The 26,512-nt window shown below is 47.1% G+C and overlaps 1 protein-coding gene and 1 long non-coding RNA gene across 5 annotated transcripts; one reads left to right on the top strand and one right to left on the bottom strand.

Moving 5' to 3' along the window:
* Positions 1 to 3,742: 3,742 nt before the first annotated feature.
* LOC132591689 (uncharacterized) lies at positions 3,743 to 19,728 on the bottom strand. 3 transcript variants are annotated; one of them, XM_060271212.2, is made up of 6 exons: positions 19,576 to 19,728; positions 9,480 to 13,670; positions 8,196 to 8,309; positions 7,863 to 7,955; positions 6,547 to 6,635; positions 3,743 to 4,867 (listed from the first exon to the last, which is right to left on the bottom strand). In XM_060271212.2, the coding sequence occupies exons 1-6, from the start codon at positions 19,649 to 19,651 to the stop codon at positions 4,682 to 4,684; spliced, it is 4,749 nt and encodes a 1,582-aa protein (XP_060127195.2). In that variant the 5' UTR covers positions 19,652 to 19,728; the 3' UTR covers positions 3,743 to 4,681. The 3 variants fall into 3 exon arrangements, with proteins under 3 accessions (XP_060127195.2, XP_060127194.2, XP_088518842.1); XM_060271211.2 differs by having other exon boundaries at positions 6,547 to 6,638; XM_088662716.1 differs by having other exon boundaries at positions 6,547 to 6,638; positions 9,480 to 13,687; positions 19,576 to 19,684.
* Positions 19,729 to 20,090: 362 nt separating this feature from the next.
* Positions 20,091 to 23,325, top strand: LOC148687029 (uncharacterized). 2 transcript variants are annotated; one of them, XR_015948607.1, is made up of 3 exons: positions 20,091 to 20,321; positions 20,889 to 21,187; positions 22,967 to 23,325. It is a non-coding gene; the product is annotated as an uncharacterized LOC148687029 (long non-coding RNA). The 2 variants fall into 2 exon arrangements; XR_015948606.1 differs by having other exon boundaries at positions 20,889 to 23,325.
* The last annotated feature ends 3,187 nt before the right edge of the window (positions 23,326 to 26,512 follow it).

The raw sequence follows: 26,512 nt of genomic DNA on the forward strand, positions 1-26,512 counted from the left end.
GAGCCCCATGCCGCATGGAGCTGGACACGGGTTCAACTCTATCCATAATCTCGGCCCGAACATTAAGGGAACTGTGCCCTAATGGGGGTCCCAAACTAAGGCCGGCCCCATTCACCCTCCGGGACTTCCAGAAACGTAAGGTCCCTACAATGGGGGTGGGGACCTTCAGGGTGCAATATCGAGGGCGAAAGCAACAATTGGACTTGCTGGTAGTTAAGGGCCCCTACGTTAGCTTACTGGGACTGGCATGGTTTGGACCTCTGGGGCTAGCCGTTACCGGGGTGAACCGCACTAGCTTACAAGTGGACGTGGACGCCATATGCAAAGAGTTTCCAGGGGTTTTCGATGGGGCATTGGGACGATATACAGGACCCCCCATTGCCCTACAGCTAGACCCCGCTGTACGACCCATCAGGCACAAGGCCCGCCGGGTCCCGTTCGCCCTGAAACCCCGCATAGACGAGGAATTGGACCGGCTCGTGGAGCAAGGAGTGCTGGAGCCGGTGCCCAACGCCCCCTGGGAAACTCCAATTGTCACACCCGTCAAGCCTAACGGTTCGGTCCGCATCTGTGCAGACTACAAATGCACCATAAACAAGGCTCTCACGGCCCATGCATACCCAGTGCCAGTGGTCAGCCATGTCCTCGCCACCCTGGCTGGGTCAAAAATCTTTGGCAAACTGGACTTGGCCCAAGCGTATCAACAGTTGCCTGTGGACGAAGCCACAGCAGAGGCTCAGACGATTGTGACGCACAGAGGGGCATTCAGAGTAAAGCGGCTGCAATTTGGCGTTAGCGTGGCACCAGGCATATTCCAGAATCTAATGGACTCTCTCCTTAAAGGGATTCCTGGCGTCACCCCCTTCTTCGATGATGTACTGATCGCCGGGCCCACACCAGAGGAATTTGAGGACCGCCTCCGCTCCGTCCTGCACCGTTTCCAGACGGCGGGCCTCAAGGTGAAGCGGGAAAAGTGTTTACTGGGAGTGCCGCAGGTGGACTTTCTGGGATTTAAGGTGGACGCAGAAGGGGTCCATCCAACCGGTGACAAGGTACGGGCCATTTGTGAGGCCCCAGCGCCCAAGAGCAAGCCCGAACTTCAGTCATTCTTGGGACTATTGAACTTTTACCATGCCTTCCTTCCCCATAAGGCAGCGGTAGCGGAGCCCCTACACAGACTCCTAGATAAAAGGGCCCCTTGGGTGTGGGGCCAGCGACAAAGGGCCGCATTCCAGGCAGTCAAGGACTTGCTCGTCTCAAACTCGGTCTTGGCACACTTCGACGAGAGGCTGCCAGTGGTGCTGGCATGCGACGCCTCTCCCTATGGCATCGGCGCTGTCCTGGGACACCAACTCCCGGATGGAAGAGAGGTGCCGGTGGCATACTTCTCCCAGACGCTTGCTGCAGCCGAACGAAACTACTCACAGATTGACAAGGAGGGTCTGGCAATCGTGAAGGGCGTAAAAAAATTCCATGATTTCTTGTACGGGCGGCCCTTTACCATAGTGACTGACCACAAGCCGTTGCTTGGCCTGTTTGCCCCCGAGAAGCAGACCCCCCAAGTGTTGTCTCCACGTGTCCTCAGGTGGTCAATTTTCCTTGCCGGCTACCAGTATGCACTAATCCACCGCCCTGGGAAGGCGATGGGCCACGCAGACGCACTCAGCAGGCTACCACTACCAGAAACAGGCCCCGACCCAGCGCCTGCGCAAGAGGTTATGACCCTGGAGCTGCTTCCCGACCGACCCATTCAGGCACAAGAAGTTGCGCACCATTCCACAAAAGATAGGGTCATCTCCCGGGTCCTGGACTGGGTGTGGCGAGGATGGCCCAGCAGCAGCCCCGGGCCAGAATTCGCTGGCTACACAAACCGCAAACATGAACTGTCGGCCCACAAGGGGTGCCTGTTATGGGGAAGCAGGGTTGTTGTTCCCCAGCCCCTCCGCAAAAGGGTCCTCACAGCCCTACACGAGACACACCCAGGGGTAGTGAGGATGAAGGCCCTTGCCAGGAGTTATGTGTGGTGGCCGGGGATTGACAGAGAGATAGAGGCCTGGGTCCAACACTGCCAGACCTGCCAAGAATCCCGCCCGGATCCCCCAAGGGCCCCAGTCCAGCCCTGGGAGTCCGCCCGACATCCATGGTCACGCTTGCACGTGGACTTCGCTGGCCCCTTCCAGGGAAAAACATTCTTCATAGTGGTGGATTCCTACACCAAATGGCTGGAGGTTGCACTGGTACCGTCCACTTCTACGGCGGCAGCCATCCGGGTACTACGTAAGCTGTTTGCAACCCACGGGCTCCCGGACACCCTCGTCTCGGACAATGGAACCGCATTCACGTCAGAGGAGTTCCAGACCTTCACAGCGCAGAACGCCATCCGCCACATCCGCTCAGCACCATTCCACCCTGCCACCAATGGCCAAGCGGAGCGCATGGTGCGGACCACCAAGGACAGCCTCCGCCGCATAACACAAGGGGACTGGGAATACCGCCTTGCCGCATTTCTTCTAGCACAGCACAGCACCCCAAGCACAACGACGGGCCGGAGCCCAGCTGAACTACTCATGGGCCGGCGCCTTGCAACTAGACTGGACCGACTTCACCCCGACAGAGCTCAGGATGAGGTAGTGGTGGGGAAAGGCAGGAACCCCCGGACATTTGTGGCCCAGGACCCAGTGTATGCAAAGAATTTTGGGGCAGGCCCAGCATGGGTACCCGCCACAGTCACCAAGGTGACCGGTCCCGTGTCGTACGAGGTACTAACGGAAGGGGGGCAATGTTGGCGCCGCCACTGCGACCAGCTACGGCGACGATTCCCAGGAGGAACCCGGGAGGAGAGCGGGACAGAGGGGTCCCAAGGGGACAGCAGGGCAGTGAGGCCTGTAGAGCGAGAGGGGTGGGCAGGGGAAGCAGAAGCAGTAGGCACAGAGGGGCGCCCCGAGGCTGGAAGGACACCGGAACCAGAGTCACAACCTAGTGGTTCAGTGGCGCCAGACCAGACAGCCCCGGCACAGCCAGCAGCCTCGGAACACGAGCCAGAACCAGAACCCCTGACCAAGGAACACCCCAGGCCACAACGCACACGGAGGCGGCCAGCAGACCTTGGGGACTACGAATGCAACTTCCCGGGCAGGACTGGAACTTAGAGGGGAGGGGTGTTATGTACTGAGCTGAATCCTAGAACAATAGGATTCAGAATCAGCGGGAGCTACCCAATCCAACTCCAGGTGGAAGTGAATCCGCAACCTGATTGGCCTGCTGGAGCAGCCAATCAGTCGGCTGGCAGAAGTGAATCTGCTACCTGATTGGCCTGTAGGAGCAGCCAATCAGGCTGCAGGCAGAAGTCAATCCACAATATAATTGGCCCACAGGTGTAGCCCTGAAGTAGCCAATCACGCAAGGCCCATTGTGTAAATAATGTATATAAGCAGATGGTTTTGGGAAAAGAGCCTTTCGTCTTCTCTTCTTCTCCTTGATGAATATGAGCTGAATAAAGAGCATGAAACTCACTCTCGACTCCGAGTATATTTCACGCAGTTTGGTCAAACTCATGTTCGTAGCTTCAAGAACACTGCCCAACCATCTCGTCCTCTGTCGTCCCCTTCTCCTTGTGCCCTCCATCTTTCCCAACATCAGGGTCTTTTCCAGGGAGATGGTATTGTTCAGTACTTCAAAGGTTTGGACCAGATAACCAAAGGAATGGAGTCTAGACTATTAGTACATAAACTGAACCCTCAAGACACGTGAGAACTAGTTTATTATAGTACCACAATATGCGAGGTCTGCACTGGTGGGTGAGTCCCCGGCACAAATCTCACCCCAGCCACAGTCCCTGAAGCCTCAGTCCCTGCTCCCTCAATCTGCAAAATGGGACTAATAATACTGACCTACCTTACAGGGCTGTTGCAGCACAACTACTACCAGGATGAAACATGCAAAGCACTTAAATCACACACAATGCACTATGCAAATGCTACGTGGTACTGATGTCTGAGAAATGAAATACTGTATCCCAAACCTTAAGCAAGCAGCAATTTCCCATGGGGATTTACTCCTTATTCGGGAAGCTGTGTGGACACTTCTTCCCATGAAATAACCCTCTAAAGCTCTTTAATTTATGCACAATATACAGTGATATACAGACCTGAATGTGTAATACAAACACTGCAGAATCGGTTATTATATCCCCTACATTAACAAAAATATCTTAAGTCTTTGTTCGTTGGAAACGAGCCCTTTTAGCACTTACGGTACATCTTTCTCACTGCTGCCACCTAGAGGTAGTTGCCACTACTTGTTAGCAGCTGGAACCAATTGCTGTTCCAAGCAGTACTGATTTCCTGTACCATTAGCAGTCCCAAAACAAGGGCGAGATCACAAGGTGGAGCCCTTTCCATTGCCAGGCAACCCTTCGCTTGATGGATTTCCACTCATTGCATAGCCACTGAAGGCAGAAGATTGCAATCTTTTCTGTGAACCGCCCTGAGACCTCTAGGTATAGGGCGGTATATAAATTCAATAAATAACAATAACAATAACAATAACAATAATAATAATAATAAATATGTGTGTTGGGGTATTGATAACCATAATAGATTCTCAATAAATTATCACCTGATACTGAAGGTTTAACCAAGTCAGCACAGAAAGTGGGCCAGGAAGACATCAGAGACCCTTGCTATAAGAAGCCGTAATTGTTGGAACCGCTTCTGCTCTGGCTGATATCTTCACAATCCAGGGACTCCTGAACCCTCTGTTGGCTGTTGTTCCTCCTCCATCTGAAATCTTGGATGCTCTGGCGCATAAAGTGTGTTTGGTATATGTTGTAAGACCCAGACACAGGATTTTGAAGGCAGTAGATGACCTGCAAGAGATCACAACACAAGGAAGGGAGAGTGAGCCAGAGGGCAAACAGGAATCGGACAACATGGGTGATAACCCAGTATACCTGAAGGAGCGTCTCCACCCCCATCGTTCTGCTCAGACACTGAGGTCCAGCGCCGAGGGCCTTCTGGCGGTTCCCTCACTGTGAGAAGTGAGGTTACAGGGAACCAGGCAAAGGGCCTTCTCGGTAGTGGCACCCACCCTGTGGAACGCCCTCTCATCAGATGTCAAGGAAATGAACAACTATCTGATCTTTAGACATCTGAAAGCAGCCCTGTTTAGGGATTTTTAAAAAATGTTTGCTGTTTTATTGTATTTTTAATATTTTGTTGGAAGCCATCCAGAGTGGCGGGGGAAACCCAACCAGATGGGCCAGGTATGTATGTAAAGGTAAAGGGACCCCTGACCGTTAGGTCCAGTCGCGAACGACTCTAGGGTTGCAGCGCTCATCTTGCGTTTTTGGCCGAGGGAGCCGGCGTACAGCTTCCAGGTCATGTGGCCAGCATGACAAAGCAAATTCTGGCGAACCAGAGCAGTACATGTGTAAGGGGGAGAGAGTATAGAGAACCTCCCCCTATCATCAGGAGCAGCTCCTCCCCAAGCAGCCATGGGAGCGCAGGGTCTGAAGGAGCTAGTCAGGAAGCAGAGAGGGAGAGCCAGGGCTCCGGCAGCAGGGAAGAGCCCCTGCTCCACAGGCGGGAAGAGAGAGAGACGGAAAGGGGGGAGAGGGAAAAGATGGAGCATAGACCCTTTCCCCCGGCAGCGGAATTAAGAAGGAGGAGAAAAGGGAGGAGATTCGCTGTCCCCAGGCTCTTATGTTGGTCCAAGGGGCGAAAAGGGGCAGTGCTGGATTCTGACACGGAATGAGAGGACATGAAACCGATAGCTCATCACACTGTAAATAATGTGCACCAATAAAGACTCTGAAAGGCAAGCGTGTGGAGAGGCGTTACTTGACAGTAAGAGCTGTTCGGCAGTGGAATTTGCTGCCAAGGAGTGTGGTGGAGTCTCCTTCTTTGGAGGTCTTTAAGCAGAGGCTTGACAGCCATCTGTCAGGAATGCTTTGATGGTGTTTCCTGCTTGGCAGGGGGTTGGACTGGATGGCCCTTGTGGTCTCTTCCAACTCTATGATTCTATGATTCTATGATTCTATGATTCTATGATTCTATACTCAGGAGTAGCCGTAATAACCTCTGACAACACGGAAACATCGTTTACCTTCCTGCTGTAGCGGTACCTATTTATCTACTTGCACTTTGACATGCTTTCGAACTGCTAGGTTGGCAGGAGCTGGGACCGAGCAACGGGAGCTCACCCCATCGTGGGGATTCAAACAGCCGACCTTCTGATCGGCAAGCCCTAGGCTCAGTGGTTATGTATGTATGTATGTATGTATGTATGTATGTATGTATGTATGTATAGATAATATAAAAATAAAATAAAATAATTATAGCTGTTACCCAAGACAACCTTCACCAGATGTCTTTTTGTCTGGGAACTTTGGCATTCATTCTTTGGCTTTTTCTAGCTGGACCCTCACCATATGGGTGGGAAAGAGACTTTGACTCTCTTGCACCCTCCCATATTCCTCTGACGTATCCCGGTCCCTCATGCCCATCACAGCATCTTCTGCAGATGGCAACTTCCCCCATTCCTTACCATGCATCCGATGCACATCAGGAGCACGACACAGAGCACAACGGCTGGGCCCAGGAGGAGAGGAAGAGCCCATTGTGGGAATTCATTTCCTGCTGGGTTGAAGAAAAGAGAAAGCATAAAATAAAAAGTATCTTTGTTCCCCCCCCTCCAAATAATATTTATTGATTTTCAACATTTCAACACAAAAACAAAAAAGCAAAAATAAAACATTTTTTTTTTTAAAAAAAATCAATTCTTACATTAACTTGACATTGTGGACTTCCTCAATTCCCCCCCCCCCCACACACACACTGGGTCCATTTATTAAATCTAAATTAAGCAATTTTCCTTTATCATCTTAAATCATTCTAACACAATTTTCCCATTATTTCACAACCAATTCTAATCTACACAAAGAAAAAAACCACATCGACTATCCTCAACCTATAATCCATTAATTAATCCAAATCTAAATTTGTTTTCCCGTCCATCTCTAATTCTTCCTTTAGCCTCACAATTTATACCCCCAAATTTTCCCATACATTCAGATATTATTTCTTCTATCATAATAACCTTTAACCACATTTAACCCTGGACTCCGGATCTCCCAGATGTATCAACCAGCTCCATAAAACATTCCAGTTTCGGACCATCTTAATCAATCAGAAAATAACCCATTATTGCTCCTCACCCTATTCCCACCCTTTCGCCACCTGTCCACCACTCTCCCTTCTTTGTCCCCTGCTGCTTCCCAATAAAACGTATCTTTGAAGTAGCTGGAGATAAGGAAAGTGCCTTGATATGACTGGGATACGCCCAGCAGTAGGCAAGGCACGATGGCTGATTTCTGTTTGAATCCAGGGCTGTGCCTATGGAGAAAGCAAGAGCCGCTTGGAGTGTGATGCTGGCAACCCCTCCATCATAGACTCAGGTTGAATATATGTGTAAATAAACCATACATCCTAAAGACACCACTGTCTCCGCTGTGCCTCAATTCCAAAAGAAAGCACTAACCCTGGGTAAGTGTCTGGAACCCCTGGAATCTCACACCTCTCAGAGACTGGCGTAGCGTGTAACAATATACTTGAATGAAATCATAGAATCATAGAGTTGGAAGAGACCACAAGGGCCATCCAGTCCAACCCCCTGCCAAGCAGGAAACACCATCAAAGCATTCTTGACATATGCCTGTCAAGCCTCTGCTTAAAGACCTCCAAAGAAGGAGACTCCACCACACTCCTTGGTGGCAAATTCCACTGCCGAACAGCTCTTACTGTCAGGAAGTTCTTCCTAATGTTGAGGTGGAATCTTCTTTCTTGAAGTTTGAATAAACTTACCAGCAGTAGTGATAGCTGACTGAGACGTTCCTGCGGCTGATTTTGCGGTAGACACACCATTGGCACCAGATGTCCCAGTGGGAGCGGTTCCAGCTGTTGAGCAAATGTATTGTCATGTTAATTTCTGCTGTGCCTTCTGTTTTGTTTCCCAGCTCTTCAACACGGTATCATACTTGTTGTGCCTGCCAAGATATGCTATTTCTGGCATGGCTGTGGTAGTAACACAACAGGAGGTCTTGTTTCTGGCCACAAAGGCAGTAGTAGCTTGGATGGTGAATAGGTACCCTTGTCTGAGGTGTAGGATCATAAGAAAGAAATAACAACAATTCTTACCTGTTGTTGGTGTAAGAGTGCTTGGAGCGGCTTCAGCAGATGGGGTTGTGGATTCCAACAGGGGAGCTGCTGATTTCAGCTCTGTTGTAGGAACACTGCCAAAGGTGGTTTGAACTTGAGAAATAAAAACAGTCGTAGGAGTAGAAGTAATAGTAATAGTAATAGCAGGGTTATCTGAATTAGTCATACACAGTGTAAAGTGATCTGATGATTTTTCCTCGTCCATTTCACCACTGTGTCCAGGCAGTGGCCCAGGGACTTCAAGTGTCTCCTGCTTCAGATGTCTGGAGAAATAGATCTGAGTGTCATCAGCATACTGATGGCACCTTGCCCCAAAACTCCTAATGACCACCCTTAATGGCTTCATGTAGATACCAGATAGCAATGTAGATAAGGTAATCCCCTGTGTCACCCCATAACACAGCTGCCAGAGGACCGAAAGAAACCCCAATGCTACTCTCTGGGCTTGGTCTTGATTGTAGTAATACAGTACCCCCTAATCAGTGGCAGAGCTTCATGCTCTGGCCCCGGGGGCGGGGCTGGTGCCCGTTATGGGGGCGTGGCACACCTCCCGGAGGGGCGTGACACGCGTTCCGGGGCAGGGCACGCATTTTTGGGGTGGGGCAGGTGCCCGCAATGGCGCCCCTTGGAGCCTGCCGCTCAGGGCGGCCCGCCCCCACTGCCCCTATCTTCCTACGCCCCTGCCCCTGATTCCTATTCCCTGGAACCGGTCCAGGAGTATACCATGGTCAATGGTATCAAAAGCCAACAAGAGATCAAGAAGCAGGAACAAGGTTGCACCCCCTCTGTCCTGCTCTCTCCAGAGGTTACCCATCAGGTCAACCAAGGCTGACTCAGTTCCATAGCTAGCCCTGACAAGATCGCCACCTTTCAGCTTTGGAAAATCCCCCAGAGCGTTCTGGGACACATCAGGTTCCATCAGTCTCCAAGGACAGGCAATCTGAACAGGCCCACCACCCTTAACAGGTGGGAATGCCACCATTAGTCCAAACTTAACCATATAATGGTCCAACCATTAGTCCAAACTTAACCAGATAATGGTCCAACCATTAGTCCAAACTTAACCAGATAATGGTCCAACCATGACAAGGGAGTTTATTGCATTCCCCTTATATTCACTGCATTCCCTCCTATCACCTGGAGCTAGCCCAACAGCAGCCTCCATTTTGGTGAGTCAAAACATCCTTCAGACACTAACCCTTGAAGGATAGGTCATGAGCAAGCAAAGCAAAGTTATGTTGAATAAACAAATTAAACTCTAACCTGTTTTCAGCATTGAGGTACTTGTGCCTTGAGGAGAGGTTGCATCAGGTGTTGTGGTGGAGTCAAATGAGGGAGTTGTTGATCCCAACTCTGTTGTAGCAGAACTGCTAAGTGCAGTTGATGATATAACGGTAGTTGTAAAGGTTTCAGGAGAGGTTCTTTCAGTCACAGTTGAGTTAAACGCTGCTGTAAAAGTACTACTTGTACTAGCTGCAGAGGTTTCAGGGTTGCTTGTTTCAGGTGTAGCAGTGGACTCAGATTTGAGAGTTGTTGACTTCAACTTTGTTGTAGCAATAATACCAACTACAGTTGTTGTTATGACGGTACTTGGGGATGTTTTAGAAATGGTTGTTTCAGGTATTGTGGGTTCAGTTAGGGGAGTTGTGTAGTCCAAAACTGTTGAAGCGCCACTGCTAGCTTCAGTTCTTGCTGTGACTGTAACAGGGGCAGTTTCGCGAGAGATCGTTGTAAGCATTGTAGTAGATTCTAGTTGGGGAGTTGGGGACTCCATCTTCATTGTAGCTGTAGTACTATCTAAAATGGTCTGTGTAACTGTAGTTGGAGAGGTTTCAGGAATGGTAATTTCTGGCGTTGCAGTGGATTCAGATGTGGGAGTTGTGGCGTCCATCTTTGTTGTAGCACTACTAGTATCTAAAGTCATTGGTGTAATTGCAGTTGGGGATGTTTCGGGCATGGTAGTTTCTGCCATTGTAGTTGATTCAGATGTGGGAGTTGTGGAGTCCATCATTGCTGTAGTAGTACTGCTTGCATCAGTTCTTGATATGACTATACCTGGAGAGGTTTCAGGGGTGGTAGCTTCTGGCGTTGTAGTAGATTCCAATTTGGGACTTATGGAGACCACCTTTGTTGTAGTGATACTAATATCTAAAGTTGTAGGCATAACTGTCGTTGGGGAGGTTTTAGAACTGGTAGCTTCTGGCATTACAGTGGATTCAGACGTTGGACGTCCAGAGTTCATCGTTGCTGTAGTAGAACGACCTGCCTCAGTTGTTGATATGACTGTAGCTGGGGAGGTTCTAAAAGTGGTAGTTTCAGACATTGTAGTGGATTCAAATTTTAGAGTTGATGATGCCAACTTGGTTGTAGCACTACTGTTAACTTCAGTTGTGAGAATGACTGTGGTCGGGGTGGTTTCAGCAGTGGTAGCTTCTGACATTGTAGTGGATTCAGATGTGGGAGTTCTGGAGTCCATCTTTGTTGTAGGGCTACTAGCATCTAAAGTTGTTGGTGGAATTGTAGTTGGAGAGGTTTCGGACCTGGTAATTTCTCCCATTGTAGTTGATTCAGATGTGGGAGTGGTGGAGTCCATCTTTGTTGTAGCGCTACTAGTATCTAAAGTCGTTGGTGAAATTGTAGTTGGAGAGGGTTCGGACCTGGTAGTTTCTCCCATTGTAGTTGATTCAGATGTGGGAGTGGTGGAGTCCATCTTTGTTGTAGCGCTACTAGTATCTAAAGTCGTTGGTGTAATTGTAGTTGGAGTGGTTTCGGACATGGTAGTTTCTGCCATTGTAGTGGATTCAGATGTGGGAGTTGTGGAATCCATCTTTGTTGTAGCGCTACTAGTATCTAAAGTCGTTGGTGAAATTGTAGTTGGAGAGGGTTCGGGCATGGTAGTTTCTCCCATTGTAGTTGATTCAGATGTAGGAGTTGTGGAGTCCATCTTTGTTGTAGCACTACTAGTATCTAAAGTTGTTGGTGTGAATGCAGTTGGAGAGGTTTCGGGCATGGTAGTTTCTGGCATTGTAGTTAATTCAGATGTGGGAGTTGTAGAGTCCATCTTTGCTGTAGCGCTACTAGTATCTAAAGTTGGTGTTATTGTAGTTGGAGAGGTTTCGGACTTGGTAGTTTCTCCCATTGTAGTTGATTCAGATGTAGGAGTGGTGGAGTCCATCTTTGTTGTAGCGCTACTAGGATATAAAGTCGTTGGTGTAATTGTAGTTGGAGTGGTTTCGGGCATGGTAGTTTCTGCCATTGTAGTGTATTCAGATGTGGGAGTTGTGGAGTCAATCTTTGTTGTAGCACTACTAGTATCTAAAGTTGTTGGTGTAGTGGTAGTTGGAGAGGTTTCGGACTTGGTAGTTTCTCCCACTGTAGTTGATTCAGATGTGGGAATTGTGGCGTCCCTCTTTGTTGTAGCGCTACTAGTGTCCAAAGTTGCTGGTGTAATGGTAATTTGAGAGGTTTCCGACTTGGTAGTTTCTCCCACTGTAGTTGATTCAGATGTGGGAATTGTGGCGTCCATCTTTGTTGTAGCGCTACTAGTATCTAAAGTTGTTGGTGTAATTGTAGTTGGGGAGGTTTCGGACTTGGTAGTTTCTCCCATTGTAGTTGATTCAGATGTAGGAGTGGTGGAGTCCATCTTTCTTGTAGTGCTACTAGTATCTAAAGTCGTTGGTGTAATTGCAGTTGGAGAGGTTTCGGGCATGGTAGTTTCTGCCATTGTAGTTGATTCAGATGTGGGAGTTGTAGAGTCCATCTTTGCTGTAGCACTACCAGGATCTAAAGTTGTTGGTGTAATTGTAGTTGGGGAGGTTTCGGACTTGGTAGTTTCTGCCATTGTAGTTGATTCAGATGTGGGAGTTGTGGCGTCCATCTTTGTTGTAGCGCTACTAGTGTCTAAAATTGTTGGTGTAATGGTAGTTGGAGAGGTTTCGGGCTTGGTAGTTTCTCCCATTGTAGTTGATTCAGATGTGGGAGTTGTAGAGTCCATCTTTGCTGTAGCGCTACCAGGATCTAAAGTTGTTGGTGTAATTGTAGTTGGAGAGGTTTCGGACCTGGTAGTTTCTGGCATTGTAGTGGATTCAGATGTGGGAGTCGTGGAGTCCATCTTTGTTGTAGGGCTACTAGTATCTAAAGTTGGTGTAATTGTAGTTGGAGAGGTTTTGGACTTGGTAGTTTCTGCCATTGTAGTTGATTCAGATGTGGGAGTTGTGGAGTCCATCTTTGTTGCCTCGCTACTAGTATCTAAAGTTGTTGGTGTAAATGTAGTTGGAGTGGTTTCGGACTTGGTAGTTTCTGCCATTGTAGTGGATTCAGATGTGGGAGTGGTGGAGTCCATCTTTGTTGTAGCGCTATTAGGATCTAAAGTCGTTGGTGTAATTGTAGTTGGAGTGGTTTCGGGCATGGTAGTTTCTGCCATTGTAGTGGATTCAGATGTGGGAGTTGTGGAGTCCATCTTTGTTGTAGCGCTATTAGTATCTAAAGTCGTTGGTGTAATTGCAGTTGGAGAAGTTTCGGGAATGGTAGTTTCTGCCATTGTAGTTGATTCAGATGTGGGAGTTGTAGAGCCCATCTTTGCTGTAGCGCTACTAGTATCTAAAGTTGTTGGTGTAATTGTAGTTGGAGAGGTTTCGGACATGGTAGTTTCTGCCATTGTAGTGGATTCAGATGTGGGAGTTGTGGAGTCCATCTTTGTTGTAGCGCTACTAGTATCTAAAGTCGTTGGTGAAATTGTAGTTGGAGAGGGTTCGGGCATGGTAGTTTCTCCCATTGTAGTTGATTCAGATGTGGGAGTTGTGGAGTCCATCTTTGTTGTAGCGCTACTAGTATCTAAAGTCGTTGGTGAAATTGTAGTTGGAGAGGGTTCGGGCATGGTAGTTTCTGCCATTGTAGTGGATTCAGATGTGGGAGTTGTGGAGTCCATCTTTGTTGTAGCGCTACTAGTATCTAAAGTTGTTGGTGAAATTGTAGTTGGAGAGGTTTCGGACATGGTAGTTTCTCCCATTGTAGTTGATTCAGAGGTAGGAGTGGTGGAGTCCATCTTTGTTGTAGCGCTACTAGTATCTAAAGTCGTTGGTGTAATTGTAGTTGGGGAGGTTTCGGACTTGGTAGTTCCTGCCATTGTAGTTGATTCAGATGTGGGAGTTGTGGCGTCCATCTTTGTTGTAGCGCTACTAGTATCTAAAGTTGGTGTAATTGTAGTTGGAGAGGTTTCGGACTTGGTAGTTTCTCCCACTGTAGTTGATTCATATTTGGGAGTTGTGGCATCCATGTTTGTTGTAGCGCTACTAGTATCTAAAGTTGTTGGTGTAATGGTAGTTGGAGAGGTTTCGGACTTGGTAGTTTCTGCCATTGTAGTGGATTCAGATTTGGGGGTTGTTGGCTTAAAGTTTCTACTAGTCAATTCTACTGTTGGTAGTATCATATTCATGAGACCGCCTAGATTTAATCCTGTGAAGATGTATGATCTTTATAATAGTTTTAAACAAATAATATTATAGTTTCTGGTGTTTGATCTATTGCTTAGTTTAAACTTTCAAGTCTATAGTAACCACATAATCCCCTTTTTGTTACAGGTAGGTAGCCGTGTTGGTGTGCCGTAGTCGAAACAAAATAAAAAAAATTCCTTCCAGTAGCACCTTAAAGACCAACTAAATTTGTCATTGGTATGATCTTTTGTGTCGAAAGCTCATACCAATGACAAACTTAGTTGGTCTCTCAGGTGCTACTGGAAGGAATTTTTTTTATCCCCCCCCTTTTTTGTGTTAAAGATAAGAAATGTTATCTCTACCTGTTTCCATATCTCCCTTTTGACATCTTGTATAAATTCTGAATTGATATCTTGCCCAGTCATCTTTTCCTACAGAAGGGCACTTTCTACTGCATTGGAAGCACTTTCGCCAGTCAGGGATCTTAAATGAACCAAAAGTAGTCCTACACCTCCTGTTCCAAACCCGTCACTTTTTGTTTCTGCAAAAGTAGTGGGGGCAGAAAGTGAAGGGGCTGCTGGTCAAGCCTCAGGATTCTCTTCCTACTAATCTCCTCCCATCACTTGCCGCAATCTAAAAGGAGCAGTAGCTGCTGTCCTTTAGCTGACTTCATCCAGCACTTATCACCACAAGTTGTCAACACAAGAGGGGAGCTTGGGATCAATGTATCATTGTCAAGTGTGTTGCATGCAGCTTCCTGACAGGTAAGGAGTAAATCCAAGTGGGTAATTTACCCCAGATTCAAAAGGAAATCCCCACGACTCCTGAGGCTATTTCTCTTCAAAATCTCCCTGGGGAATGGGGAAGGAAGACTGCACAATACCCTTTGAGCTGATGCCTACATTTATATGCACACTTTATCTGGTATATGTGCATTTTTGTGCACAGGACATTGCTGGAGAACTGCATTACCAAAATTGGGAGCAGTGGGAATTTTGAAGAATGGCTGTGCTTCGGTCTGCATATTGTTTCGGGAAATGCAGATTAGGCGAGTTTGCTGTTAAAGGTGGGCTGAATCGAAATTCTTCCCAGTCCTCAGCTCTACCTCTGAGACACTACTGGGGATAAAAGAAGGGTGTGTAGGGCCAGGAGAAAACAGATTGAGAAGGCCAGTACACATAAGAAAGAGATGAAAGGATGAAAAAGAAATAAAGGTTAAAGGACAAATACACCTCAGAGTGAATAACTTTGAATGAGTGATGAAAAAGGAAGCCTATGCAATCAAAAGCAGATAAATAAAATAGAAATAATAGATAATTATATAGAGACAAATATATAATGTATGACATATAAGAGAAATCTGAGTCAACAGTGTGATGCAACAGCAAAAAAAAGCCAATGCAATTCTAGGCTGCATCAACAGAAGTATAGTGTCCAGATCAAGAGAAGCAATAGTACCACTTTATTCTGCCTTGGTCAAACCACACCTGGATTACTGTGTCCAATTCTGGACACCACAATTTAAGAAGGATATTGACAAGCTGGAATATGTGCAGAAAACAACCAAGATGATAAAAAGGTCTGGAAACCAAGCCACATGAGGGGAGAGTTGGATATGTTCAGCCTGGAGCAGAGAAGACTGAGAAGACTATTTAACCACCTTTGAATATCCAAAGGGCTGTCACATGGAAGATGGAGCAGCTTGTTCCCCACTACTCCAGAGGGCAGGACCTGAACCAATAGGTTAAAACTACAAGAAAGGTGATTCCAAATAAACAATAGGACTTGCTGCGATCCCTGCATTGCAGGAGATTGGACCACTTGACCCTTGTGTGGGGCGGTGGTGGAGGGGGGGTTCCTTCCAACTCTCCAACTCCCCAATTCTATTATTCTATATTTTTTACATGATTGACAAGTCAAACCATGGGCTCACCAGAGATTTAGAGCCATCTTCTCTCTCTCTCTCTCTCTCTCTCTCTCTCTCTCTCTCTCTCTCTCTCTCTCTCTCTCTCTCTCTCTCTCTCTCTCTCTCTCTCTCTCTCTTTGCCTGTTGTCTTTGTCCATGGAGTTTTCTTGGCAGTGATTACTGGAGTGGCTTGCCGGTTCCTGCTCCAGGTGGATCACGCTTAGTCAAAACTCTCCACTATGACCTGTCCATCTTGGGTGGCCCTGCACGGCATAGCTCATAGCTTCTCTAAGTTATTCAAGCCGCTTCGCCACGACAAGGCAGTGATCCATGAAGGAGCTTTTAATGAGGGTGAAAGAGGAGAGCGCAAAATATGGTCTGAAGCTCAACATAAAAAAAAAACTAAGATCATGACCACTGGTCCCATCACCTCCTGGCAAATAGAAGGGGAAGAAATGGAGGCAGTGAGAGATTTTACTTTCTTGGGTTCCATGATCACTGCAGATGGTGACAGCAGTCACGAAATTAAAAGTCGCCTGCTTCTTGGGAGAAAAGCAATGACAAACCTAGACAGCATCTTAAAAAGTAGAGACATCACCTTGACGACAAAGGTCCGTATAGTTAAAGCTCTGGTTTTCCCAGTAGTGATGTATGGAAGTGAGAGCTGGACCATAAAGAAGGCTGACCCCCGAAGAATGGAAGCTTTTGAATTATGGTGCTGGAGGAGACTCTTGAGAGTCCCATGGACTGCAAGAAGATCAAACCTCTCCATTCTGCAGGAAATCAGCCCTGAGTGCTCACTGGAAGGACAGATCCTGAAGCTGAGGCTCCAATACTTTGGCCAGAAGACTCCCTGGAAAAGACCCTGATGTTGGGAAAGATTGAGGGCACAAGGAGAAGGAGACGACAGAAGACAAGATGGTTGGACAGTGTTCTCGAAGCTACCAACATGTTTGACCAAGCTGCGGGAGGCAGTGGAAGACAGGAGTGCCTGGACTGCTCTGGTCCATGGGGTCACGAAGAGTCGGACACAACTAAACGACTAAACAACAACAACAACTCTTTTTTTAATAGGCCAGAGTAATACTCACATTATAATCTTAAAAGCTTTGAGGAAAGTCCACCATACACAGTAGAGAGCCATAGAGAACCCGTGATTAATCCAGCTTCTCTTTCCCAGCAGGCCCAGGCCAGCAGTACAAACATTGTGGTTTAAGGGTCACCCAACAGCTTCCATCCAATGAAGCTGCTTGTTGGAAGATTGAGGGCAGACAAAAGAAAGGACTCCTTCACACAACACCCAGTTAAACCATGGGAGTCCCTCCCACAAGATGCTGTGAGGGCCAACAACTTTTTAAAAAGGGTTAGATAAATTTAAGGAATGATAAAGCTATCGACACCTACTAGCCACAGTTGCTATGTTCTGCCCTGGCACTCTTCAGCCAAGGAAGCCACATGTTTGATAGCTACCTCTTTACTGACAAGAAAAGCACTTATAGCAGCTTCCACAGTGCTCTGGATGTGCACACACACACACACTTCTAGCCTCAAGGCAGCTGTCCACAGTTCTGGGCCCTACAGAGCAGTTGCAACAACAGGGACACCTTGCCCCACTGCTGGCTTATATACCCTCTTATGACAGATTGTGCGCCCGCAAGCTGAGACTTCTCCTGCACGGATACCACCACTGCTCTTCCCACTTCATGCCTCTCTTGGTTCTAGGAGTCAGCGGCCAGGGGAAGGTGGGAAGTCTACTGCCCCGTCTGTCAGCTAAAAAGCCTCTTCTTTTGCCACATCTGGCGCACCTTCCTCCATCTCGGATTGCCCTGACTCTCCCTCCACCCCTGGCTTCTGCATTGCGGACAGCGTCCAACCCCATGAATCACTGATCCCCTCTCCTGGGTCCCTCTCTGTCCGGGGGCTGTCAGGGGAACAGGTTTATCAACAGGTCAGAAGGGAGACTCGGGGACTCAAAGTCTAGTCAGCTATTTTATTTAGGAAATTAGTAAACAACAGAGATCACTTTCAAAACCAAGAATGCAACACAGAAATGATAGGTCCCAGATAGGGCAGGGGGAGAAATTTGATTCAGATTGCCATATCGATCAAGTCTGCATTTCCTGAAACAATATGAGAACTGTAATACAGTCATCCTTTGAAATTAACACATATCTGAATTTTGCAATGCAGTTCTTCATCCAACCTGTGCTTACAAAAGTGCATATATTATGGGCAAAGTGTGTAAAATAATAATAATAATAATAATAATAATAATAATAATAATAATAATAATATATTTATACCCCACCCACTCTGGGCGGCTTCCAACAGAAAAATAAAATACAGTAATCTCTGAGTAAAGTACCTCACTTTCTAATTGAGGAGGAAAGGAGATACTTGGCCCGCCCAGCCAGATATATTTATTCCACCTGGAAATACCCTCTCATAGAAGAGCATTCACTTTGGCCCGTAACCGCATAATGCCTTCAGCAGTTCTCCAGGGGAAGTACAAACGGATCCCCTTATGTGAGAGATGCTGCCTGTGTGGATCAGGAGAAATGGAATCTATCGGCCATATACTTTTGCGATGCTGCTTCTACGAGGAGGTGCGAGACGAGCTTATCCACACTATACTGGCAGAGCTATCTGGACGCTCGGATAATTTTTATATAGAGTGGCTTCTTTCCGAACTCTAATGTGTCAGCAAAGGTAGCCAAATTCTGTGCTAGAGTCATAAAAATTCAGTCTAATCTAATTACCTGTGTCCAAATATCTTCAGAACATCTTCAGGACTAGCTAAAGAGGACCCAGTGTTATTAAATGCTGTAGTCTACCTCCCTAAGTAGTAACACTCCTTTTAATCAGTTTTCTTTTAAACAATTGTTAAAACCTATATTTATTGCCTATTTTTAGATTATTACTGTTTTTCTTTTATTGTTTTATGTATTGCATATTTATGGGTGCTGGTCAAGAACCACAATCAATCAATCAATCAATCAATCAATCAATCAATAAATACAGTAATCTATTAAACATTAAAAGCCTCCCTGAACAGGGCTGCCTTCAGATGTCTTCTAAAAATCTGGTAGCTGTTTTTCTCTTTGACATCTGATGGGAGGGTGTTCCACAGGCCAGGCGCCACTACCGAGAAGGCCCTCTGCCTGGTTCCCTGCAACTTGGCTTCTCACAATGAGGGAACCGCCAGAAGGACCTCGGTGCTGGACCTCAGTGTCCGGGCAGAACTATGGAGGTGGAGACACTCCTTTAGGTATACTGGACCGAGGCCATTTAGGGCTTTAAAGGTCAGCACCAACACTTTGAATGGTGCTCAGAAACGTACTGGGAGCCAATGTAGATCTTTCAAGACCGGTGTTATGTGGTCTTGGCGGCCGCTCCCAGTCACCAGTCTAACTGCCACATTCTGGATTAGCTGTAGTTTCCGGGTCATCTTCAAAGGTAGCCCCACGTAGAACGCATTGCAGCAGTCCAAGCAGGAGATAACTAGAGCATGCACCACTCTGGAGAGACAGTCTGCGGGCAGGTAGGGTCTCAACCTGCGTACCAGATGGAGCTGATAGACAGCTGCCCTGGACACAGAATTGACCTGTGCCTCCATGGACAGCTGTGAGTCCAAAATGACTCCCAGGCTGCGCACCTGGTACTTCAGGGGCACAATTACCCCATTCAGGACCAAGAAGTCCTCCACACCTGCCCGCCTCCTGTCCCCCACAAACAGTACTTCTGTCTTGTCAGGATTCAACCTCAATCTGAATGAATTACACGCACAAATGCATTATATTAGGGGAAATTGCTAGCAGAAATGTGTGCATTAGTCAAAAACTGCGTACTAGAAAAGCACACTAGAACGCTGATGAATTTTCAAATGGTTTTTTAAAAAAACATACTGCAAATCGCTGCAGAAATACAGAGAACCAAACTTAACATTTGAAAAATCAGAACTGAAATTCACAGACCCTTGCACCCCAGAATCATGGTGGTGGTGGGGAACAAAACACCTTACCTCCTTCTGTCACATGCGTGCTCAGAGCAAATATAATCCACAATGCAACCCAGGGTGCTTTTTGTATTCCGTTCATTGTGCTTGCTGCAGCTGGATGCCAAGTGCTTTGAGAACACTCCTCTGCCTTATATAGCTTCTGAAGCACTTGAAGTATGCCTCATTTGGGGCTTACAGGTGTTGCTCCAAAGCTGTAACATCGCCTTTTGATCAGAAGGTGTGGCCTGCTGAGCTCATGTCATGTATTTTCGGGCCTAATGAAGTGTACACAAAAGACTGGGCTGGGAAAGAACGATTAATATACCTTGGATTGTTTATCTGCCTCATCACAGGCCCTGTATCTGATTATTTTTAGACATGTTGTTCTTGGCAATCAATTGAGGGGAAGTTGATTTAGTGACTTTCAAGAGCCCTAAATGATGGGGCAAGAGCTCTGGCCAAGACTGGACGTTGTCTACGTAGGTAGGCTTTGAAAGGTGGTAACAGAGGATGCTTTGTAGCAGAAGTCAGAGGGGTGGAGGACTGGATGTGGCAGGTGCAAGGTATTAAAGCGGTGATTGGGTGGAGGGGAGTACGGATGAAAAGAGGATGGAGGAATGGTGAAGGTTACATGTCCTATATACGTTATATGAGCCTGCGTGATATTTGAGATCATCATAACGTTCTTGTCGAGGTGTCCTCACGTGAGGGTCCCGTGGATGGCAACTTGTCAGGGACCGTGAGGAGGAGGACTGCACTGAGGAAGAATGGTGAGAGCCACTCCCCCCCCCCCCCTGATCCTGAATCTTCCCAGGAGCAGGACAGTATAGATTTGGAACAGCGGTTTGCAGAGGGGCATACTGTAGTTCAGAAGGCAGAAGCTGGGAAATACTGGATGGGGAACAGCTAGAAGAAACACTGGAAGAGAGAGGTTATCAGATTCACAGTCTCTGGATGGGATTCACCCCAGTTCCCCAAAGACACGGAGAGCTCAGAAACTGTTAGAACAGAAAGTGCAGAGGATACAAAAGCTCAGATTACAAGACATAGGAGTGACGTAGATTAATAAGGCTGGAGGGGGGAGTGACCCTTAATTGGGAGTGCCGCCATTCTAGGAAGACATGTTCTTTTGTCTCTCGCTGTGATTATTAAAGAACCTAACTGGTAAGACGTTCCTTTCATTTGATCTTCTTATTTACTGCCACGGGGGAGGAAGCTGATTCCCCAAAGCCTGACACAACTGGGGAGAGGATCTTGGGGGGGGGGGTTACACCCCAACTGTAGAACATCCTCCCAAGAGTGGTCCGCCTAGCACCTTCATTGTTATCTTTCCACAGATGGCGCCAGAGAGGGGGGCACACACAAGATTTCCCAGACTCTGTGTTGACGCTGCTCAGCCTTTATATACCTTGTATCACAGAAAAGGCCACTACGTAGTCTCCAGTGAAAATCTCAGCTCAAGCATCCATGACCGACGGCCATCCAACCTCTGCTTTGAAGCCTCCAAGGAAGGAGAGTCCGTCACCTTCCGAGGCAGTCTGTTCCATTGCTGAACAGCTCTTACTGTCAGAAAGTTCTCCCTAATGTTCAGTTGGAATCTCCTTTCTTGTAATTTGACTCCAATGTTTTATGAAGGGTTAGTTCTATGTTCTATTTTCCTCTTAGATTTTATGACTATGTCCAGTTCTGCACTCTTATTCTTAGCATCTGTTGTGAAACTGGTGTGTGAGTGGTTCTTTGTACTGTATCCAGGGCAATTACAAAGTGAACTTCTTTGTCCTGAGGGGATTTATGACCAGATTCACATATATTAACCCAGAGTATGATGTCTGCACTAATGTGCCAGCTCACACCTGCTTTGCTTCTCCCTTCCAGGAGTTTTCGATTAGTATAGGTCAGCAGTTAGTCCATGGTTTGCCTCAGTAAGCTATCCGAACCATGGGTTGTGGTCAATATCCCTCCTCTTTCACCAGGGCCTCTAACTATCAGCTGAACCTTGGTTAAGGAGCAAAGACTTTAATTGTGATCCCAACTAAGCCAAACCTTGGTATAGCTGCCATGACACACAGAGCTAAAAAGCCCAGGGAGGTGGAAAGTGTCTGCAATCACCTCCCCAAAAGCCAGCAGATTCTTACTGAACCATGGTTGAGTTTAGCATGACATGCAAACATGGTCAATGAGTCCTGATAGAAGGAGAGAGAAGGGATCCCACTGAGATCTTGTCCAACAGGTCTGCTCACCTTCCCCGATGGGCGGTGTTGCGGCTGGGCATCTGGGGCTTCTCAGTGATCCGGCTAGGGGGCAGACGGATGCTGCCCTCATTGAGCTGACTCCCGACAGTGTCATATGCCTGGCTGCCCAAACATCATCATGGCCCCCAATGGCACCCCAAATACCAACTGATGGGGTGGCGCATGGGTTTGGCAATTGAATTCAGATATACAGTATGCAACTGAATGTATGGTTTATTCATATTCCAGACAGATCCCCTTTTCAATTTCTTCTATTCTCCAGGGACTTTCTATGGACCACATTTTGCCCTCCAAACAATCCATGGACTATTGTATACTCAAAGAATAGCCGTTCAATCAAAGTTCATTTCAAGCTAAGGCTGAATTAAAGGCCGGGCACTTCCTCGTCGTTAAATCCCACTGACAATCACTTTAGCGCTTTCCTGTGTCTCTGGTACATTTAGATAAAGCCCTTTGTCCCCTCCCTTTGTTTCCTTTTCTAGCCATTGCATGACACCAACAAAAGGTGCATTCCATAATATGCTAGCTGTGTTTGGTTTGATTTAGATATTGTTCTCTTTGCTTAACTTGTTTTTTTAATGTCTTTCTGCAGCTGTTTGTGGTATTAGTTCCATCGCTTCTGTGTTGGTGCTGGTGTTACGTAAATCAAATCTGTCCCCTTTACTTTCATGCTGAGCTGGGTTCAATGTTCTTGCATTAATTCACAAAGCTTGAAACATGTTCAAAGTCCCTTGAGGGATGGCAGATTCCTTATGCTACACCTCAGTTGCTTAGAACTTCCGATGGAGCACTTTTGGTGGTCCCACACAGCCCTGGAGTTTGACTGGCCTTTACCAGGAACTAGAGATGCAGAGCTTTCCCATTCAGCCCTGTAGTTCTCACATGCAACCATGTTTCTGCTCTGCTGGAGTTCGCCTTCTGCCAAAATCCACCTCCTTCATCTCTGTTCCCACTGTGGTGAAATTACTTAGCCCATGTAACTCACGTGATTTGCACAAATAATTACATTAGTGTCAAGTTATTCCATTCCATTGATTTCAGTGCAAAGGAAACCCAAAGCAAATGGTGTGCATGTGAAACATAAATCAAATACACATTGTTTGTAGACTCAAAGCAACAACAGCAAATATTGCTCATATTTGATGGATTGGTTTCTTTTCCAGACATCAGACGTATAAGCGAAAATTGGCAATTTCTACTTCCTTACCCATCGGAATTCTTCAACATCTGCTCAAGAGATCAAGCTATTGATATGACAGGCTCTGCCCTGTGGAACTCCTTGCCAGCAGAGGTTTGGCTGGAGTAGTCCCTGCTCTTTTTCAAACTTTTAAAAGAACATGCATTGTTCACACAGAGCTTTTGAACCTGAGATACTTTGCCAACTAGGTTTTATTGATGTGTTTGGCCTTTTTGTTGTTTTTACGGTTGTATTGTGTACAGGGGTTGTATAGTGGCTTGCAATGTTTTATTTGCAGTCTATAACTATCTAAATAAAATAAATAAAAGATATTGTTTATTGCAACCCTAGAAAAGCTTTTATATTCATGTTGAAGATGACGGCTGTCTTACTCATTTCCAATATATTGTTTCATGTTTTCCAACCCTTTTATAGGAGCGTCTGCTCATGAGGAAATATTGCCAAGATGTATATGGTTTTGTAGTACAGTATCTGTTTAACAGCCCCCACCCAAGCACGTGGGGTGGGTGAGTCACAAAAATCTGAAGAGCTACAAGGAATCAAAGACCATTAAGGGAGCATCCTCTGCAAGCAAGCTGTACGTGTGCATTGACAGGAGGTTGTTGTTTGCAATACCAAAGCAAAACCAAACCATGGTTTAGTGAAACATGAACAAGCAAGAATTAGTTGCAGTAAGCCTGGGCTTGCACACTCCCCCTTCCTCTGTGCTCAACAGATTTTGCTTTTGGGTTTTGTTTTTGTTTTGTTAACCACAGTTTGTTGCATTGTCTGGAGCAATATACTACGAATAACTTAACTATGGTTAGTTTCAAACAAGCTGATTTCAAACCGTGGCTTGTTTAACCATGGTTATTGTTAACTACAATTCCTGGTCCAGGTGGCAGCGCAAAACGATGGTTAGCTAAAAGGAGAAGTGAAAGCTTCTGAACTCTTCTCGGTTGTGCAAGCGGGGGAGATGGGAGGGGAGTGTGTGACCCTGAAGGCTACTGTGGCTCACCCATCATCTGGTGCAAGGAATGACGACTGGCAACCTGAGGGCCACATGTGGCCTACATCCTAATTTCATGTGGCCTCGGCCTAATTTCATGCAGGTGGCAGGTGGCATGATATATCCTGACAGAAAGAGAGAGGAAAGGGACAGGACACACCAGCCCAGCATGCAGCCCCAACAGATCACTCACCCCTTGAAGAAACAGGGGGGGGGACCCCAAAAGTGACGTGTTCCCGCTTTGTTTTGAGAATCGTTATTGCATTGCCCCGTGTGAGGATCCTAGCAGTCAGACTTGTTCCTTAATCCCGTTAAGCTCTTTTCAAAATAAAATCTGCAAAAGGAGTATGCCTTGCCACCTCAAACAGGGTGCAAGAATCACACACAAGGATGTGAGTGCCGTGTTAAAGAATAACTGTGTGTCACCGAACCCTCCAAATATGTAATTAGGGCACAGGGATTTTATTAACAATTATATAAAGTGGCGCAGAAAAAGAGAAAACACAAAAATACCTTTTGGGTTAAATTAAATGTTTGGGGGAGCAAAGAAACACAGGAAGCTACCTTTTACAAGTCAGACTCTTGGTATTGTCTTACACACATGGATAGAAAACCTCTGATCTTCCAGATGTTGTTGGACTCCAAGTCCCATCAGTCCCAGGCAGCATAGACAGGAGCTTTGCATCCCATTTTGCTGCTAGAGGCTAAACAGGAAGTGCTACCCCACTTGGCAGTGCAGCCTGCCCCACTGCCTCTGCCTCTGATCCACCTGTAATGATCTCTGGCAGACAAGCAAGCCCCGGGAAGAAGTAATTGACTCTCTGGCAGTTTTATGTATGTTTATTTACAAAAAGACACATTCAGAGCCCAGCTTCTTGCTTGTTCGCACTTACGTTTGTTGGTCAGTCTGAAATTTCGCCCCTCCCACAACAGGAAGGACGCCAGGCTCCCATCTCCCCTCTCTTGCCCTTCCGTTGCCTTCTGATTTCATCCAATCGTCTGAATCGGGGGCTGCGAGGCTGCCCCTCCTCATCACTCAACCCAGACCAGCTTATCTGCTGGTTGCCTGGCAATGCTCCAGCTGCCTTCCAACTCTTCCTCCCCTCGAGAGCTAATAGAGTCTTCTCCAAAAAGGGGGGTTGAACTGCCCTCTCTCGATTCTGACAGGCAGTTCTCATCTGCAGAGTCGATCCCTAGTTCAGTCTCTGAGTCTAACTCATTCCCTGCACTTTGGGGGGGGCACGTTCCTGACACCACCTGCCCATGCGATTCGCCTATACCTCATAGCACCTAGCGCTTTGCATTTGGGAGGAAAAGCAACACACCTGTATTTCAGGGAGGTCTTTGGTGTCTGTCAAAGTGGCAGGATGAGAGGCCCTGCTGCATAATGCATGAAGCAAAGCAGAGAGCTAGTAACTGCAGCCTAATTCATCTGGGCCGGCCCTATCATTAGGCAAAGTGAGGCAACTTTCTCAGGCAGCAGATGCTGGAGGAACAGCCGACACCATCCAAGCTGTTTCTTCAGAGCCCACACACTCCAGCCTTTCCTCTCTGCTGGAGTGCAGCAGTGTGTACCAGGCAGGCTTCTCGGCATCCCCTTAGCTAACCTGCTGCCTTGGGGTGATGAATGATACTGCCCCATGGAGCTATCTGTAGTATGCATTTAAAGCAGGATCATGACGCTCCCCCACCCACCCAAACTGTAGTTTGTTAAAGGTGCTGAGAGTTGTTAGGAGACCCCTGTCCCCCTCACAGAACTACAGTTCCCAGAGTGGTTTAACAACCAACCCTCCTTCCCAAAGAATTGCAGATTCTTCGGGGGGAAGCCATGTGCTATAAACATATTTGTAACCAGTTGTCAGGCGGCAGAGGAACCAACCCCCACGGCAGGTTGCCAGGAACAGATAAGACAAGGGAAAGTCCTTACCATCTGCTTTTTATTCAATATTTACAGTGAATAATGGCATTGTCCGGAGTAAATTTCCACCACCCCTTCTCTCCCACTTCCTCATTCATCAACAGCACCCCCCCATGGTCTGAGCTGCCAAGTCTCCCGGGTTTTTTTGCGGGAAACCCCCGGATTTTAATCCGTTTCCCGCTGTTATCCCGAATAGAAAAAAATCCTGGAAATCCCCGTATTTCCTACCTGCCAGGGAGGCTCCATTTCGGGTGCCGGTCTGCCCATGTCTGGACACCGAAAATCGGGCAAAGCGGCACTGGAAGTTGCTTCTACGCATGTCTGGACATGCGTATAAATGACTTCCGGTGCCGCTCTGCCCATGTCTGGGCACCGGAAATCGGGCAGCACCGGCACCAGAAGTTGCTTCTACGCATGTCCAGACATGCGTAGAAGCGACTTCCGGTGCCACGCCGCTGCTGATCCCATATTTTTCAGTGGGAGACTTGGCAGCTATGCCCATGGTTGCCACTTAGAGCCTTCTGTATCTGAGCTCTTTGCTCTCCTACCTTTAAGGCTTGCTGGGTTCTGGGAGATGGTGGGTCTGGAATGCTTTCTAGTGATAA

Source organism: Zootoca vivipara, chromosome 2, assembly GCF_965207765.1.
Source record: "Zootoca vivipara chromosome 2, rZooViv2.hap1.1, whole genome shotgun sequence".
Taxonomy (NCBI): Eukaryota; Metazoa; Chordata; class Lepidosauria; order Squamata; family Lacertidae; genus Zootoca; species Zootoca vivipara.